Source organism: Neoarius graeffei, chromosome 4, assembly GCF_027579695.1.
Source record: "Neoarius graeffei isolate fNeoGra1 chromosome 4, fNeoGra1.pri, whole genome shotgun sequence".
In the NCBI taxonomy this organism is placed as follows: domain Eukaryota; kingdom Metazoa; phylum Chordata; class Actinopteri; order Siluriformes; family Ariidae; genus Neoarius; species Neoarius graeffei.
Genome location: NC_083572.1, coordinates 60,287,016 through 60,305,337, shown reverse-complemented (window position 1 = coordinate 60,305,337; position 18,322 = coordinate 60,287,016). Strand labels below are relative to the sequence as shown.

Below are 18,322 nucleotides of genomic sequence, written 5' to 3'. Positions count from 1 at the left end.
CCCAACAGGTAGTATCAGAGGGCAAGGACTGCCCACTTGATGGCCAGACACTCCTTCTTGATAGTGCTGTATTTGCTTTCGTGCATCGAAAGCTTCCGGCTGATGTACAGCACGGGTCATTCTTCGCCCTCCACCTTCTGGGACAGAATGGCCCCCAGCTCCCTGTCTGATGCATCCGTCTGTAAAATAAAGGGGAGAGAGAAGTCAGGGGAGTGTAAAAGTGGCCCCCCACACAGTGCAGCTTTGACCTTAGAGAAAGCCTGTTGGCATTGCTCCGTCCACTGGACCGGATCTGGTGCTCCCTTTTTAGTGAGATCAATCAGCGGGCTGGTGATGTCCGAATAATTAGATATGAACTCACCCCCTTTTTGGTCTTGGGCCTCAGGCAGGCTGTAATCACTGCAGTCTTGTTAATTTGGGGACGCACCTGCCCATGACCCAAGTGGAAACCCAGATACTGGACTTCCACCTGCCCAATTGCACACTTTTTCAGGTTAGCGGTGAGACTCGCATGCCTTCGTGACTTTAGGACAGCCCTAAGGTGTTCCAGGTGCCGCAGCCAGTCATTGCTATAGATAATGATGTTGTCGAGGTTCACTGTCTGTGGAGAATCCTGTCCATGAGCCACTGGAATGTCATGGGAGCCCCAAATAACCCAAAAGGAAGCGTGATGAATTGGTGTAACCCAAACGGTGTGGAAAAGGCCATTTTCTCTTGTGATAGAGGACTCAAGGGGATCTGCCAATATCCCTTCGGTAGATCCAGTGTCGAATAAAAATGAGCAGTGCCTAATTGATTGAGCAACTCGTCAATGCGAGGCATTGGGTACGCATCAAATTTAGACACTGCATTGACCTTTCTATAGTCCACACAGAACTGGACTGACCCGTCAGTCTTGGGAACCAGGACCACGGGGCTGCTCCAGTCACTGTGGGACTCCTCAATTATGGCCTTGAGTTAATCTTGGACCACCTTTTTTTGTGTGTTCCAGTAGTTCTTTAAACCCTGGCCAATCAGTCCCCAAAATCAGCGAGTGGGTGAGATGAGGATTAACCGCCACCTTTACTCTATGCTTTTCTCCTCAAAATAGAATGTGGATGGACACTAAAGGGTAGTTGTGAACATCCCCATGCATACACAGTACCATCACCACTTGTGCTCTCCCCTATGCCTCACCTTGCACCAGGCTTTAGTGGATTGAGGTCTGGTTATAGCCGGAATCCACCAAGGCGTGATACATACCCCCTTGTACACTTACCGGTATACGATATGCTCCAGCCTGATCGAGGGTAGTTTCTGGCACATCGGGGATCAGGACGACTGCTCCCACCTCCATCATGGAGCACTGACTTTGAAGATGTCCGGTCTCCCTGCAGCGCCAGCACACCGGCCCAGGCTGTCCCTCTGCACCAGTGTTTTGGGTGTCACTCACTTGAGGGTGAGAAGACATGGACACGGAAGGGGAAAACAGGAGTACATCACGGGTGCATCGGGCTGGCTGGGGGGGAGCCGGCCCTCACCTCCACGGTGGGGGAACAGGGCGAGGACAGGAAACAGAAAAGTTGCGCTATTGCCCCCTATTGGACTAACAATGTTTCCGGTTTCCCCATTTCTTCTAATAACTTATATGAAAACCAATCACATAAATTTTAAATAACAGAATCATGTTTGTTTTATACCTTTGATTACTTAAACCATATTAATATGTATTAAGTAATTACATTTCATACATTTTAGAATTGATTAAATTATGTAGATTATAATTAATTTTGATGCATACATTTGAAACATACACATTTTTAAATAAAATCAAATAGATGTAAATGCATAAAAACTAACTCTGCCATGAATCATTTCTGTGAGTGCAGCGATGCTGGGCGATGACACTGGACCCAGTCCGCTGTTCCTTCTGGAGGTCACACGATGAACTACTTCAGTGTCACCAGGTCAATAATTCCCTCAGCGTCGCGGTCATCCACCCTCAACAACTGCTGGCAGACATCCCGAAGCTGTTGGCCAAACGAGAATGGCCGGCCGACCTCTTCCAACTTCAGCGCCCGGAAGCGCTGACACTGTTGTTCCAGGGAGTGGCTGACATGCTGTAGAATGGCTTGCTTTAAGCCGGTGTATATGAGCCGGCTGTCGGCAGGGAGCCACAGCGCGGTGAGCTGTGCCTCGCCAGTCAGGCATGGAAGTAGGCATGTGGCGCGCTGCTCGACCAGCCACCTTCCTTGAAAAGCGTGAAGAAGGCTTCTGGATCGTCGTGCAGACCCATCTGCATTAGGGTGAGGTGGGGAGGATCTGCTGCAGTGGTGGTCGAGGACCCCATCGATGCGAGCAGGTGTCAGAGTGCCTGGCGGTCTTCTTGCTGGGCCAGCATCAAGGCCTGAAAGTGTTGTTCGTGTTCCTTCCGGAGGGTGATCAGTGCTTGATGCTGGTTCTGCTGTGCGGTAGCGAGGGCGTGAATGAGGTCCTTGAACAGTAAGGACTCCATGGACGGGCTCCCTTCTGTACTCTCAGGTTTTGGCACCACTGTGATAGTTCCCTGATGTGGGTGGAGTACAAAAGTACGGCAGGCAGGAGCTAGTGTTCAAACACATTTATTATAATAGCTTTTCAGCTTTGTAACGGGCACTCTAGGACACGTGTATACACACACACAGTCGTGTTCTGGTCCCATCCATCCCTTCTCTGCTCTCCCACTCCTCTTATGCTCCACCATCACTGCAAGAAAGACACACACATTAATTGACAACAGGTGTAACGACTTGGCCACTCACCTTCCCTGACCCCGCCCTCCATTCACAAACTGACGCTCGGCCATGCCCCTGCTGCCACAACATCCATTTCTGCACTTAGGGCCTGTGACAGGTTAAAAAAAAAAACAAAAATTGGGACGGAGCAATTTAGGGCTCATAATGAGGTTCAGCAATTAAATAATGATGTGATTTGAAACAGGTGATGACAACAGGTGATTGTTGTCATGATTTGGCACAAAATCAGTATCCAGGAAAGGCCTGGTCTTTGAGGAGCAAAATGGGCTGCGAATCACCAGTGTGTCAACAAATGCATGAAAAAATTATTGAAATGTTTAAAAACAATGTTACTCAAAGAAATATATGCGGCAATTTGTATAGTTCACCCTCTATTGTCCCTAGTGGGGACAATAAAGTTTATCTATCTATCTATCTATCTATCTATCTATCTATCTATCTATCTATCTATCTATCTATGGTGTATAATATCATTAAACAATTCCAGAAATCTGGAGAAATTTTGGTGCATTAAAGGGTAAAGGCACAAGCCTAAGCTGAACACTTGTGATCTCTGATTCCTCAGACAGCATTGCATCAAGAAACGTCATTCATCTATAACTAATATAAACACATGGGCTTGGGATTACTTTGGCAAACCTTTGTCAAGCACTACAATATGTAGTTACATCAACAAATGCCAGTTCAAACTTTCCTGTGCAAAAAGGAAGCCTTATGTTAACTGTGTCCCAAAGCACTGTCGACTTCTCTGGGCTTGGAGGTATCTAAAATGGACCATCGCACAGTGGAATTGTTTTGTGGCCAGATGAATCAGTATTCCAGGTCTTTTTTGGAAGAAATGGATGCACTGTGCCCTGGACCAAAGATAAAAAGGACTATCCAGACTGTTACCTGCAACAAGTACAAAAGCCAGGGTCTGTCATGGTATGGGGTTGTGTCAGTGCCCTTGGCAAAGGTAACTTACACTTCTGTGATGGCAGCATTAATGCAGAAAAGTACATTGAGATTTTGGAGCAACATAGGCTGCCTTCAGGATGACATTGTTTTCAAGACAGTGCAAAACCACATCTCTGGCAGCCATAGCTGCTATAAGTTTGACATAAAATACATGGAAAAATAATGTTTGATTATTTATACATACAGTAGTATGACATATGTAACAGTAATACTACAAAAACCAACACAGGGTTTGGCTGTTAATGTTTACAGCAAAATTTTTACCTTCAATTTACAGTAGTGCTGTATTCTAATTACTGTCAATAAAGAATGGTCTTTTACTATAAAAAATACAGGCAGAGAACTATTTAACCATATCTCAATAAACAATACAACTATTTTGGCAACCACAGCTGCCAATTGTGGGGTTTTTTTTTTAACTGTAAATTTTTACAGGGTTTTTTTTAACAGTGTAGAATCACATAAACCAATGGATATTGAGAGTTTTTAAATCCTTTTGTGAAGACTTTCTATTGACAAGTTCCCTTTCCCTCAATACCTAAAAGCAGTGTATACTATAATTGTGATTATGAAAATATTTAACAGTACCCTAACATTATGAGGACATTTGGTTCTTTTTGTTCCTCACATTGGTCTGTAAGGAACAAGTGACTGAATGCAATCACACACTGAATGTATACGCACACTGATGAATGTGCACACACACACTATTTCACAGTGTTACATAATCTACTGGCTCTGCTTCTATATTCCAAGGGGATCCCATTAAAGCACTACATAAACTAGAATTTGCAGCCTCACCTTTTCTCCTGGGCTTTCCATGCTGCATAGATGAAGAAACCTATATGCAGCTACAGGCTAAGATTGATGTGTCAATGGCATCATTGTCTTGACTGGGACAACTTTCAATTACTTCGAACAGGGGAAAGCTTACACAATATGAGTGTTTTCATGTTATGAGGGCCTTTTTGCAGAAGTAGGTCGGAGAGTTGAGATGTATAGCTTATTACTGTTATTAATTAGCTTCTCTTGAACTCAAGCCCAGTTTCACATGAAGTTCAGTTAACTGAACTTTGTAAATTCATTTGTCAATAGATTTGTGAATTTGTCTCAAAGACTATGTTTATCATGATCTCTCTAAGCTAGCCTAAGGTGTTTGTCATGTTAGCTTTGGCTTACGTTATGTTACTCAATCAGTTGTAATCGCAAATGTATTTTGCAATTGCAAATGTATTTTTTATGAATATTATCCTTTGCGATTTTATATATGTCCTTGGTATTATTGATTATGTACTTAATATAACACCATGTGAACATGAAGCAAATTGCAGCTGATTTTATCATGACATTGATTTATGAGAAATTCTCACCCCTGCTAATATTGCCGGGCGGCACGGTGGTGTAGTGATTAGCGCTGTCGCCTCATAGCAAGAAGGTCCGGGTTCGAGCCCCGTGGCCGGTGAGGGCCTTTCTGTGCAGAGTTTGCATGTTCTCCCCATGTCCGCATGGGTTTCCTCCGGGTGCTCCGGTTTCCCCCACAGTCCAAAGACATGCAGGTTAGGTTAACTGGTGACTCTAAATTGACCGTAGGTGTGAATGTGAGTGTGAATGGTTGTCTGTGTCTATGTGTCAGCCCTGTGATGACCTGGCGACTTGTCCAGGGTGTACCCCGCCTTTCGCCCATAGTCAGCCGGGATAGGCTCCAGCTTGCCTGCGACCCTGTAGAACAGGATAAAGCGGCTAGAGATAATGAGATGAAATGAGACTAATATTGCCAGGGTACTGACATATGAAAGCACAGAGCAACAGCGGGTAATATAGCAGGGTTTTTGATATTTATACTGCCTTTTTAGATGATAAAATGGTTATTTTTGGTTACATCTGATTAGCACATGGAACCTGTTATGTTTTGATTAAGGTTTCTAAATAAAGAAAAACAGCGAAAGTGTGAAAGTTCTGAAAAATAAAATTGTTTGTAAAAACTCATAACCACACTTTTCAGTGAAAACTTTAAATTTAGCATTGACTTCTTAAACTCCCAGGACCAATCAGCAGCTCCAGACCGAAATTCCTCACTTTAGTAATTACATACATTTTCTTATTAATTTTTATTGTGCTTACTGAAAAAAAATCATACTAATTTCTGGAGTTATTAGTAGTTACTCCTTTAAGATAAAGGACTGAATATGCTGGTACTTTGTCTGTCTACTCATGGTTGAGGGTCGGCAATCCAGGAAGCCATCAACTAGCTTCCATGAATTCTCTTAATAATAATAATAATAATAATAATAATAATAATATGTTCAATTTATATAGCGTCTTTCTCAAAACCCAAAGTTGCTATACAATAATAGGCAGGGAAAAAAAAGCCCACCAAATAGAGGTCAGGATATCATTCCAGTGGTGTAGCAGCCACAGTCCCATCAAAAGGCGCACGAAAACAAGTCCCACATCTCCAGCACAGCCGCCGTGACACCGCCAGCAACATTGCTCGAACACCATGCCATGGATCCAGAAAGCAAGCACAGAAGCACCGCCATGCAGAGCGCTGGTATGTCCCAAACCGCCTGCACAGCTGCCGCGATGGCACCCAGCAACTCCGAGCAACTCTGGTGTGCTGTAACCTCTGGTGTGGTTACAGCACACCAGAGGGACCCAAACTCTCATCTGGTGGCAGGTACATATACACACCTATAGACCCTTTTCAGTCACGTGACCTTCGTAAACGCGACCGCCATTTTGGACATGTAGTGGACTTCGGCTCGAATCGGTTTGAATGCGAGGAAGGCGACAAACATAAAAGAAAAAGGAGCGAGATGCAGAAAACTGTATTTACTAGTTTACTGTAATTATGATCTGGCAGCTATTTACACCGGATCCAGTGTAAATAGCTGCCGGAGCCAACATCCGAGCTTGCCGGAGCGCGCTCCGGCCGACCGCGAGCTAGCGCGCTCCGGAACCTCGGACGTTGGCTCCAGCAGCTATTTACACTGGATCCGGTGTAAATAGCTGCCAGATCATAATTACAGTAAACTAGAATGGAATGTTAACAGCAATGTAATGCCTTTTCTGGCTAATTTTATTCGTCTTACCTCCAGCAAAGTGGTCACTACACAAGCGTTGGTATGCCGCTATCCATCTTCTCCGTCGGTCAGCATCTACCGGGATCCGATAAAATGATAACCCTTGCCTTGTTTGTTGATGGTTACTACATCCAGGTGCACAACAATATAGTGGCATGATGGAAGTCTTGCTGAAAATAAACACTTTCTTTGCTGCCGTTCCTCAATGTTGGCTGTGGTAAACTACTGGTAGTACATGTCCAAAATGGCAGCCGCGTTTGTCGTGACGTCACGTGAAAAGGGTCCATAGGCAACTTAGGCCCTGTCCACACGGCAACGGATTCAGGTGACTCCGATACAATTGCTTATCGTTTAGGCCTGGCGTCCACACGGCACCGGCGTTTTGGGTGCCCAAAACACAATCTTTTTGAGAACGGGTTCCAGAGTGGAAAGATCTGGCAACGTTGCCGTTGTGAAGTCGTCTGGATGAGTAGAACGGATTTGTTTACGATGACGTCACAACCACATGACTGTGAATGCTTCACGCCGGGTAGAAGTGTAACGAATATCACCAGGAAAAAGCCTTACAGAGCACTAGTGAGAGTGAAACACGAGCTTGGATATTATTATTATTATTATTATTATTATTATTATGTTCAGTGTTAGTTCACAGTAGTAATGCAAGAAGCAGAAGTGACAGTAATAGTGAAGCAAAAACATGCAATTGTACAAACACTGCAGCTCTACAGCAAAATATTCATTTATGAAATGGTCTGATTCTTAACACCAGTAGTGCCAATGATCTTCTCATTGTGATGCGATGCGAGTTGTCAACAAATCCTATAACTTGGTTCATGAAACGCGCTTACAAAATATTTTCACTGTGAATATTTATTGTGTAATGGTGCAATCCCGCCACCAAAAATAGGGAAAAAAAGGAGCGATCTCACCTCTTCAGATGTTGATTTAAGTCCGACAATACATTCCTCAAAAAGGGCGTAGAGGAGCAAATTAATCCAATTTATTCCGGACCATTAAAGACGCCGCCTTCCGTGTAGAATCATACTTCATCCTCGCCGCCATATTGGATAGGTCAAAGCGGAGAATAAAGATTCATGTGCTGCCTTTAACTGTACCAACAGGTTTACCGTCCAAACGAGATCACATGGGATTGCCTTTCACAGGTGAGAAACAAATTAATCCATCAACGTGTAGTATTCAATTTATTCCAGACCATTAAAGACACCGCCTTCCGCGTAGAATCATACGTCATCCTCGCCGCCATATTGGAGAGGTCAAAGCGGAGAATAAAGATTAGCTGCGTTTAACTGTACCAACAGGTTTGCCGTCCAAACGAGATCACATGGGATTACCTTTCACAGGTGAGACTGGAAAAATACTTTTCATTGTATTTGGTCATTATAATGTAATTTTGCAAACAGATTTTCCTGACTTTGTGGCTAATATGAAGTCTCGTGCATTATGCGCATGCGTCCTTACTTCTTCTGTTGTTCTGGTGTCTCCGAAGGGACCGTCTTACAGCGCCCCTAGAGGTGTGGCATGTGTATTGCATCGTTTTCAGCAAGCGTTGCGTTGCCATATGGACCTGATATTTTACTGATTGTTGCCCATTTGGACGCGATATATTTTTAAATAACATCTCGTTGTCGTGTGGATGTAGCCTTAGAGTAGAGCCAATCAACCTAATCTGCATGTCTTTGGACTGTGGGAGGAAACCGGAGCACCCAGAGGAAACCCACGCAGGCATAAGGAGAATATGCAAACTCCATACAGAAAAGCCCCAGCTGGCCACTGGGCTCAAACCCAGAACCTTCTTTCAGTGAGGCAACAGTGCTAACCACTGCACTACCGTGCCACCACACTGGTACTTGTGGTGATGTAAAAATAAATAAATATATATATATATACACACACACATATACACACACATACACACAGTGGTGCTTGAAAGCTTAAATATGATCTAAAACATCATCAGATTTTCACACAAGTCCTAAAAGTATATAAAGAGAACCCAGTAAAACACATGAGACAAAAATATTATACTTGGTCATTTATTTATTGAGGAAAATGATCCAATATTACATATCTGTGAGTGGCAAAAGTATGTGAACCTCTAGGATTAGCAGTTAATTTGAAGGTGAAATTAGAGGCAGCTGTTTTCAATCAATGGGATGACAATCAGGTGTGAGTGGGCACCCTGTTTTATTTAAAGATCAGGGATCTATCAAAGTCTGATCTTCACAACATATGTTTGTGGAAGTGTATCATGGTACGAACAAATGAGATTTCTGAGGACCTCAGGAAAAGTGCTGTTGATGCTCATCAGGCTGGAAAAGGTTACAAAAGCATCTCTAAAGAGTTTGGACTCCACCAATCCACAGTCAGACAGATTGTGTACGAATGGAGGAAATTCAAGACCATTGTTACCCTCCCCAGGAGTGGTCGACCAACAAAGATCACTCCAAGAGCAAGGTGTGTAATAGTCGGTGAGGTCACAAAGGACCCCAGGGTAACTTCTAAGCAACTGAAGGTCTCTCTCACATTGGCTAATGTTAATGTTCATGAGTCCACCATCAGGAGAACACTGAACAACAATGGTGTGCATGGCAGGGTTGCAAGGAGAAAGCCACTGCTCTCCAAAAAGAACATTGCTACTCGTCTGCAGTTTGCTAAAAATCACGTGGACAAGCCAGAAGACTATTGGAAAAAATGTTTTGTGGCTGGATGAGACCAAAATAGAACCATTTGGTTTAAATGAGAAGCGTTATGTTTGGAGAAAGGAAAACACTGCATTCCGTCATAAGAACCTAATCCCATCTGTGAAACATGGTGGTGGTAGTATCATGGTTTGGGCCTGTTTTGCTGCATCTGGGCCAGGATGGCTTGCCATCATTGATGGAACAATGAATTCTGAATGATGCCAGCGAATTCTAAAGGAAAATGTCAGGACATCTGTCCATGAACTGAATCTCAAGAGAAGGTGGGTCATGCAGGAAGACAACGACCCTAAGCACACAAGTCGTTCTACCAAAGAATGGTTAAAGAAGAATAAAGTTTATATTTTGGAATGGCCAAGTCAAAGTCCTGTCCTTAATCCAATCAAAATGTTGTGGAAGGACCTGAAGTGAGCAGTTCATGTGAGGAAACCCAACAACATCCCAGAGTTGAAGCTGTTCTGTATGGAGGAATGGGCTAAAATTCCTCTAAGCCGGTGTGCAGGACTGATCAACAGTTACCGGAAATGTTTAGTTGCAGTTATTGCTGCACAAGGGGCTCACACCAGAGACTGCCACTCACAGATATGTAATATTGGATCATTTTCCTCAATAAATAAATGACCAAGTATAATATTTTTGTCTCATGTGTTTTTCTGGGTTCTCTTTATCTACTTTTAGGACTTGTGTGAATATCTGATGATGATGTTTTAGGTCATATTTATGCAGAAATATAGAAAATTCTAAAGGGTTCACAAACTTTCAAGCACCACTCTATATTGCAAGGCAGTATATGAAAACAGTCATTGTTTCAAAAATGTTTTACAATTAATCAATTTTCCAATAAATCACACATGTGCATTGATGTACCCAGGCCCGCTGAGGGGGGGGGGGACAAACGGGTATGTTGTCCCGGGCCCAGGAATGGGGAGGGCCCAGAACTGGGCTCTCATGAAGTTGCGATTATTTTATTTCATTTCAAAATGTGTTGATTTGGGGGAGAAATGTGCTATATTTGCATTCAATAAATGATTTCTAGATCTTTTGCCTTTATTGTCTTTGAAAAAGGCATCAAGAACCCCTTAGCACCCCTAATGCAAAAATGGTTTGGTCTGACTCTTTGATTAAGGGGAAAAAAACGACATCATTCGATCATAGCGCTTCGACAATCAGCGTGCATGCCATTTGCCAACATGCACAAGTCAGGAGCACAGAAAAGAAAAGAGAAAAAGAGAGGAAGAAACCAAGAGACTCAGGGGCTCACTGCACAAATATTTTAAAAAAGATTCGGATGATGCAGCAGGTACTAGCAAAGGCAGTGGGGCAGCTGAGCCAGGTAAGACCAGTGTTGGGCACGTTACTTTCAAAAAGCAATTAGTTATAGTTACTAGTTACTTTTCCCAAAAAGTAACTGAGTTAGTAACGGAGTTACTTTGTCATAAAAGTAACTAATTACCAGGGAAAGTAATTATTCTGTTATATTTTGTTCCCTCTCAAAAAAAATCAAATTCAATTAGTGTAATCATAATAAAAGTGAATGTTAAATGTGTTTAATGACTGAAATGGATACTTAACAGAACCAATTAGTAATGTTATCTACACTATATTAATATTTTTGTGGGACAATGTGAGATAAGACATCTATCAAATGTAATATATTTTTGTAGTTATTAAAATTATGTTACTAATTACTGGCCACTGACGAGGACAAACGCTTTGTTCCTCGACATAATGTGCATTGCACGTAAACACTCTTGCCTTTTATTTCAAGTAAAGAAAAGTAATGGCTGTATTTCCAATGTGAAAGCGCAGTGCTGGGCTGACCGCTCGCCATCGCTGGGTCTTCCGATTGAAAGAGCGCGCAGTAGTGCAGTAGGCGTGGCCTACCTACGTATGTTGTCCAAATCTACTCTGATTGGCTTACTGTGCCGTTGTCTCGTGTCTCCCCGCCCCACACGAAAGCAGAGTAAAGAAAGGCTGAACGAGCAGCGTGCCAGATGAGAACAGCTTTAATAAAGTAACGCATAGTATTTTATTGTAAGTAACGGGAACGGCGTTATAACGATGTAAAAAGTAATTAGTTAAATTACTCGTTACTAAAAAAAGTAACGCCATTAGTAACGCCATTATTCCCATCACTGGGTAAGACACAGCCAACTTTTTCCAGCCCCGTAAAGTAACCCCAACCAAGGCACGTGCGGCACACAATTCATGTTACAAACGAGGGGAGAGCAAGTCACACTGAACACCATATCAAACGCACAGGGCATTGAATCATTTCATAACCACAACGGCTTAATAACATTGTGTTTCATATATCTGATTGAAGCTATTAGCCCGCAATCATATCCCGCCGTTTCTCGAGCGGTGTGTTCTTCTCTGCTTTTCACACTGGACAGTACGCATGCACGCACAACAAAAGTCCGGCGCATTGCATTTCGCACCTGAATAGTTGCAGACTAAGGAAATGTTAAAATGTTAAAACTGTAAAAATGTTGAAATGCTAAAATGAAATGGTTGCTGACTGGTTGAATGGTTTTTGAATACCTGTCATTTAAGGGTTGGAGTGAGTAGAGACTGGGATAAGAGAGGTGGGTGTGTGTGTGGGTTGGCCCGGGGGGGGGCCCATTCAGAGCATTTTGTCCCGGGCCCAGCCAAAGCTGTCAGCGGCCCTGGATGTACCCTTATTCCAGCATATTATATGTGAAAAATTGTCATACTGCATGCACCACAAACTACAAAAATGGACTCCTTGCACTATAGCACCCATGTTCAATCTTATGCTCACAGTCACCAGATTACTGATCACATACACCTGGACTCAGTCACTATCTCATCTATATAAGCAAACACACACACATATGGAAAACTGATAACATGGACTGCACAAAATAATCAAGTACAATTTCTGCCAAGTAATGATTGGTGGCTGTCTCCCACATGAGTGCTACAAATAAATCAATAGCTGGAGCTGATTTTGTTGAGACTACTTGCTTGGCTGGAGTCCTCTGTGGTGATTATATCCAAACTCCTCTTTGACTCTGACACTGGATAAGCTGCACTCCTGCTCCTCAGCCTCTGACACAAAGCATGCTGCTCAGAGGAGATAATGAACTGACAATGACTTATCTTCCTCTCCTGCCCTATGTAACCCCGACATATCACGTCTGCTACCACACATCCAGCACAGAATAAGGTGCTAGTCTTCATTTCTTAGAAGACTGGAAAAAACTCGACTTTATATTATTCTATGAAAGTCTTATTTGGCCATGCAGGAAGAGTAAAGCCTGGAATATGAGTCAGATCCTAATTTAATTCACCAGACCAGGTGTTTAGTTTCTGTAATATGGTTATTGCAGGAGAGATAGACACCCTATAGGGAGACTGCCTGACGACATTTTCTCCCAAGATACTAAATGAGATAAGCATGAGTAGATACCATTTACAGACAGTACCAACTGATAAATCTTCAACAGCCAAGGACCAATTATAGAAATATCGAGATACCTAATACACTCTGTGAAACCTTATTCTTACTGGTTCTGAACATCTATCTATCTATCTATCTATCTATCTATCTATCTATCTATCTATCTATCTATCTATCTATCTATCTATCTATCTATCTATCTATTTCAAAAATACACATGAATCTAGTTTTCATTAAAGTATGAGGTTAAGGTTTGGGCTGATACATGTATGGCAAAATGTATAAGTGTATGGCAAATAACTCAGTGCAACATTGCTTTTCACTATGATATAAATTTTTAGGTGGGTCAGCTGCTGGCAAAGAGAAATGTCTTGCTTTCTGTCACTCATGGTATACCTCAGTAGATCCAACCCAATAGACTGATATGTTTAACTCCATTGCTTCACAGCTGGAGGTCAGAAGAACATCGTCTTCTATGTCTATGAATGAATGCCTCCATGAACAGCAGAAAGTGTGTGTGTGTGTGTGTGTGGTGGAGGGGGTTGAGTGCCATTTGCCTGTGAACTTACAACTGTTTAAAGAGTGATGACTCAGATCTTGACTGGTGCATTTCAACTATTTAAATTTGATACCATCTGTCCTACATGCAAATATTGTGTAATATTTACAGCATCTGGAAAATCGCCCTTATCTAAAGTGACAGAAGTGCTTTGTAGCCTCCATTGAAAACATACCCTTACAGTAGTACAAATGGGTCAGGCTCTGCGAATACTACCAAGCTAAAACCCTCTTACATAGGCGTTAGTATTGAAAAAAAAAAAAGTTTTTGTGTTTTTTTTTTTCCTTAAAGCTGTGGAAGTGCTCTGAATACATTTATGGTTCTAAATATGGAAGTAGACTTCTCACTAAAGAATTTTGGGTAGTAATTTATTAATATTAAATGAAAATTGGCCCCTTGCTCATGCAATTGCATTTAAATCTTTCTCTACAACACCATTCACCGGTCTAATGCCTGTTCCTAACACAGGACCAATCTGTTTTGTTCAATAATTACACAGTGTTTTTGCCATCCTATTCGTGCAGCTCAGCCATTTGCTGTTCCACTTAGCTTGACAGTAACAGATGTGAAAATTGCATCTCCTATCAGAGTAAACAACAGCTGATAACAGTCAAGAAACACCGTTAGCTATGGAAGAGGCATATTCGTTTCAAATTAGTTTATCCACAAGCCTCTTCATGGCTGTAAGCAAGACACCAGCTGCAAATGTGAACTATGAGCTCACTATAACATACAGAAAGTGCACATAACTGAGGGATATTGTACTCATGATGTACAGTTCTAGTGACCTGCTTCTGCATGACTGTAATGAACTTACTGATAAGCATTAGTGTCATTGCTAAATTTCAAGAGTGGATGACAATTAGGTTTATAATGTCCACGAGTCACAGAATAAACTAATCATCTGCATTTATGGGGTGGCACGGTGGTGTAGTGGTCTTTCTGTGTGGAGTTTGCATGCTCTCCCCATGTCTGTGTGGGTTTCCTCCAGGTGCTCTGGTTTCCCTTACAGTCCAAAGACATGCAGGTTAGGCTAATTGGTGGCTCCAAATTGACTGTAGGTGTGACTGTGAGTGTGAAGGGTTGTGTTTGTCTCTGTGTCAGCCCTGTGGTGATCTGGTGACTTGTCCAGGGTGTACCCTGCCTCTCACCCATAGTCAGCTGGGTGAGCTGCACAGGATAAGCGGTTACAGATAATGGATGGATCTGCATTTATGTAAACACAGACATGGTTGAAGCTTTTGTAAATCATCTATTTTAAAGTTAGCTGTGATGATTAAGTGCCTTTTAGGTTCTGATTAGAAATCTTAAAATTAGGTTTGTATGCGCAGCGAGCCACTGGCTATAAGCTCTATGCAGGAGAATGCAAATATATATTTTACTATGTCTCAGTAAAGTTTATTTAAAAGTTGTAAAAATCCAGTCCCATAACATTGCTTGTTTACAAATCTCCAGATAAGCAACTGTGACTGGAAGGTAACAACAGTTACCTTATAACATTTAACCACTGATTATTATTGTATGGTGATAAATAAGACACTTCAAAGTGGGTATGATTTGTTTCACACTAGTGCTTTATATTACAATTTTTTGCTAACACCATGGACTCTGTTTTGAGATTGATGTGAGAAGAAATGCATACTTTTCTGTCCATTTGTCTTTACAATCTGCTTTTGCTATCATTTTGATAAATTACTGAAATAAATGCATGTGATAAATTGTTGGCAGAGAATCTACTATAGAAGCTATTCTGGTTTATGGTTTGATAACTAGAGACTGCCCATCCCCCCCCCCATATGGTTATTAATTCTTTTAATTTAAATTTTGCTCAGCTGAAATTTGCTGGGCCACACTGCAGGCTACCATTGATGACCCCTGCTAATATTTTGCTATCTTGCTCAAAAAAAAAAGTCAGTGAAAGAGCAGAAATAAGTAATGGTCAAACATTACAGTAGATTCAGTGCTGTCCAAATCTTTATAAGAGGTAGATATGACTTGAGGCATGAAGCTGAATGTGAATGAAATAAATGTAAATTATTATATAATATGCACATTTACTGTTGTTTTGTTTAACCCAAATATGATACAAGATGAATTAATTTGAAAGAGAAAAAAAAAAACTCTCTCAATGATTCACAGAAATTACCATAAAGATACCTTGACCATGTCTCTGTTACTCTGTTCTGCATGTCCATCTGCAGTTGTCAAGTTCAATGTCCTCAGAGTTGGTTTTCGCTTTGGTGAGTAATGCAAAAAGATATTGAACCTGACACAATTGGCCAATGCATATTGAAACAGATCCTCCATCTGTAGCCGTGCACATAGATTGTGCGTAGCATGCCTCTTGGCACATGGTGGTGAGAATGATGACGTCAGAGTAGTGTGAAACCATGTTGCCATTTTGAATCTGTTGCTCAAATACTGGGGTGATAGTCCTGACATGCAAGTGTAACCTTTTATTTCCTGCAAGTGGAGCTTAAGGATGGGAGGTGCGAAAAATGTGAGACACCTCCTCCCAAAATAAAATGCTTAGTGAAGTTCTATTAGTCACATGAAAGGTACAATATTGTAAAAGGCAAATAAAGCCAAAAAAAGAACAAAAAAGTGTATCCTGTTACTGACTAACATGTCAGTAACTTTCACATTTACAGTGCCCTCCACAATTATCGGCACCTCTTGGAAAGATTAGTAAAAATGGTTAAAAAAAATCAACCTTTTGGTGAAGTAGCTTCATCTCACACTGAAAAAAAAGAAAAATTCAACCTTTAATTGAAATAAATTTATTCAGAGAAAAACAAATCCTTCATCAAAAAATTTTTTTTTTCCAACAAAAACATGTGCCACTATTATTGGCACCCCGGAAATTGTCGTGAACACAATGTAACTAAAGCTTGTTTCCCATTTAAATTATACATTTTTTTTAGTTGATTGGAGTGTGTATGAACTTTCAAGCTGTAATCCATGACTTCCTGGGGTACAGATATGAGAGGCCATATTCCCTTAGTCATCCATCAACATGGGAATGATAAGAGAACTCACAAACCAAATGAGCGAGCAGTGCGTTGACCTTCATAAGTCAGGGAATGATTATAAAAAATTAGCTACCTGCCCTACTCTGTATCTCTAACCTTAAATGTTACAGGAGAAGACTCAGTGTTGTTTTACTGGCACAGGGAGGTTATACAAAGTGTTAACTGCAGGGGTGCCAATAAGAGTGGCACATGTGTTTTTGTTGAAAATAATTATTTCATGATGAGGGATTTGTTTTTCTCTGAATAAATTTATTTCAATTAAGAGTTGGATTTTTTTTTTTTTCAGTGTGAGATGAAACAACTTCACCAAAAGATGGATTTAAAAAAAAAACAAACTTTTACTAACTTTTACAAGGGATGCCAATAATCTTTAAGTCTATAATACTTAATACTTCTTTAAGTCTATAATAATATAATACCAATAATACTTTAAGTCGTCTTTACCTTACAACATCATTAAGAGAGCAGGCACACTAAAATAAATTTCTGTGGTTATTTATCTTAATGATGTGCTGTGAATGCTGTCAGAGGTATGTTGGGACTTAAGGGGTTTGTGGAAAAAGAGTATTTAAGACTCTAATCGAGGTTGTGAATTTCTGCTCATCATCAACAGATCCCTCAAGTGAGCTACGCTTCCACAGCACCAGAGCTGAGTGACAATACGCGCTATGATTTCTTCTCTCGAGTGGTTCCTCCAGACACCTACCAGGCCCAGGCAATGGTGGACATTGTGCGACACATGGGGTGGAACTATGTTTCAACTGTAGCATCTGAGGGAAATTATGGAGAAAGTGGGGTGGATGCCTTCATCCAGAAGTCCCGTGAGGATGGTAAGTGTCAGTCTGTTGAACTTATGTGTATTTTCCCACTGTTGGAAATAACCATTTCCAAGGCTGGCTGGTGTAAATAAGGCTCATAATGGCATACCCAACCACTGTTATCCAATGGCATTATTTATTTTTTTCCCTTAACTTTGGGAAACTAAGAGCAATAGCACCAATGGGCTCAAGTAAAAATACACAAAATAGTATGCAAGTAGAGAGTGGGGCTGATTTACTGAGAAGAAATTAAAAGCAAACCTTTCAATCAAAGTCCAAATTATATGTCTATTACTCTAGGCATAATAGTTGTATGTCTGTGATGAAACCCTGTGCTATAAGACTTCATTATAATGGTTTCAGAATATTAACTATGAGTTACTAATAGGTACTAGAAATATTTTAGCCTACCCATTAAATATAGTGACTAGCCATCATTGAACCCTGGTATTTAACAGTTATTCCATGAAATCAAGTCATACATGCGCTAATAGCCGATGAGACGTGTAGCGCTGAGTTGGCTACAAGCCATGTAAGATAAGATTGAGTGGAATAACTGTTTTTATTCTATCCACATTCACTGAATTTTGAGAAACAAAACATTTCTATTTTTATTTTTTGCAAATTCTATAAATGAAAACTGTACAAAACATATGACGAAATCATTTCTGCTTAGAATTTAAACAAACCAGTGAAATGACAGTAGCAAATTGTGAAAAAATGCTATAATAATTTTTGACAAATAAAAAAAAGATACAGTGGGTGGCACGGTGGTGTAGTGGTTAGCGCTGTCGCCTCACAGCACGAAGGTCCGGGTTCGAGCCCCGTGGCTGGTGAGGGCCTTTCTGTGTGGAGTTTGCATGTTCTCCCCGTGCCCGCGTGGGTTTCCTCCAGGTGCTCCGGTTTCCCCCACAGTCCAAAGACATGCAGGTTAGGTTAACTGGTGACTCTA

General features: G+C 41.3%; 1 protein-coding gene across 1 annotated transcript in view; it reads left to right on the top strand.

The window, feature by feature from the left end:
• The window catches only part of grm4 (glutamate receptor, metabotropic 4), a 242,562-nt gene that overhangs the window by 101,534 nt on the left and 122,706 nt on the right, over nt 1-18,322 (top strand). The window contains exon 2 of the mRNA XM_060919429.1: nt 17,166-17,382. Coding sequence (XP_060775412.1) covers nt 17,166-17,382 — 217 coding nt within the window. The remainder of the gene's footprint in view (nt 1-17,165; nt 17,383-18,322) is intronic.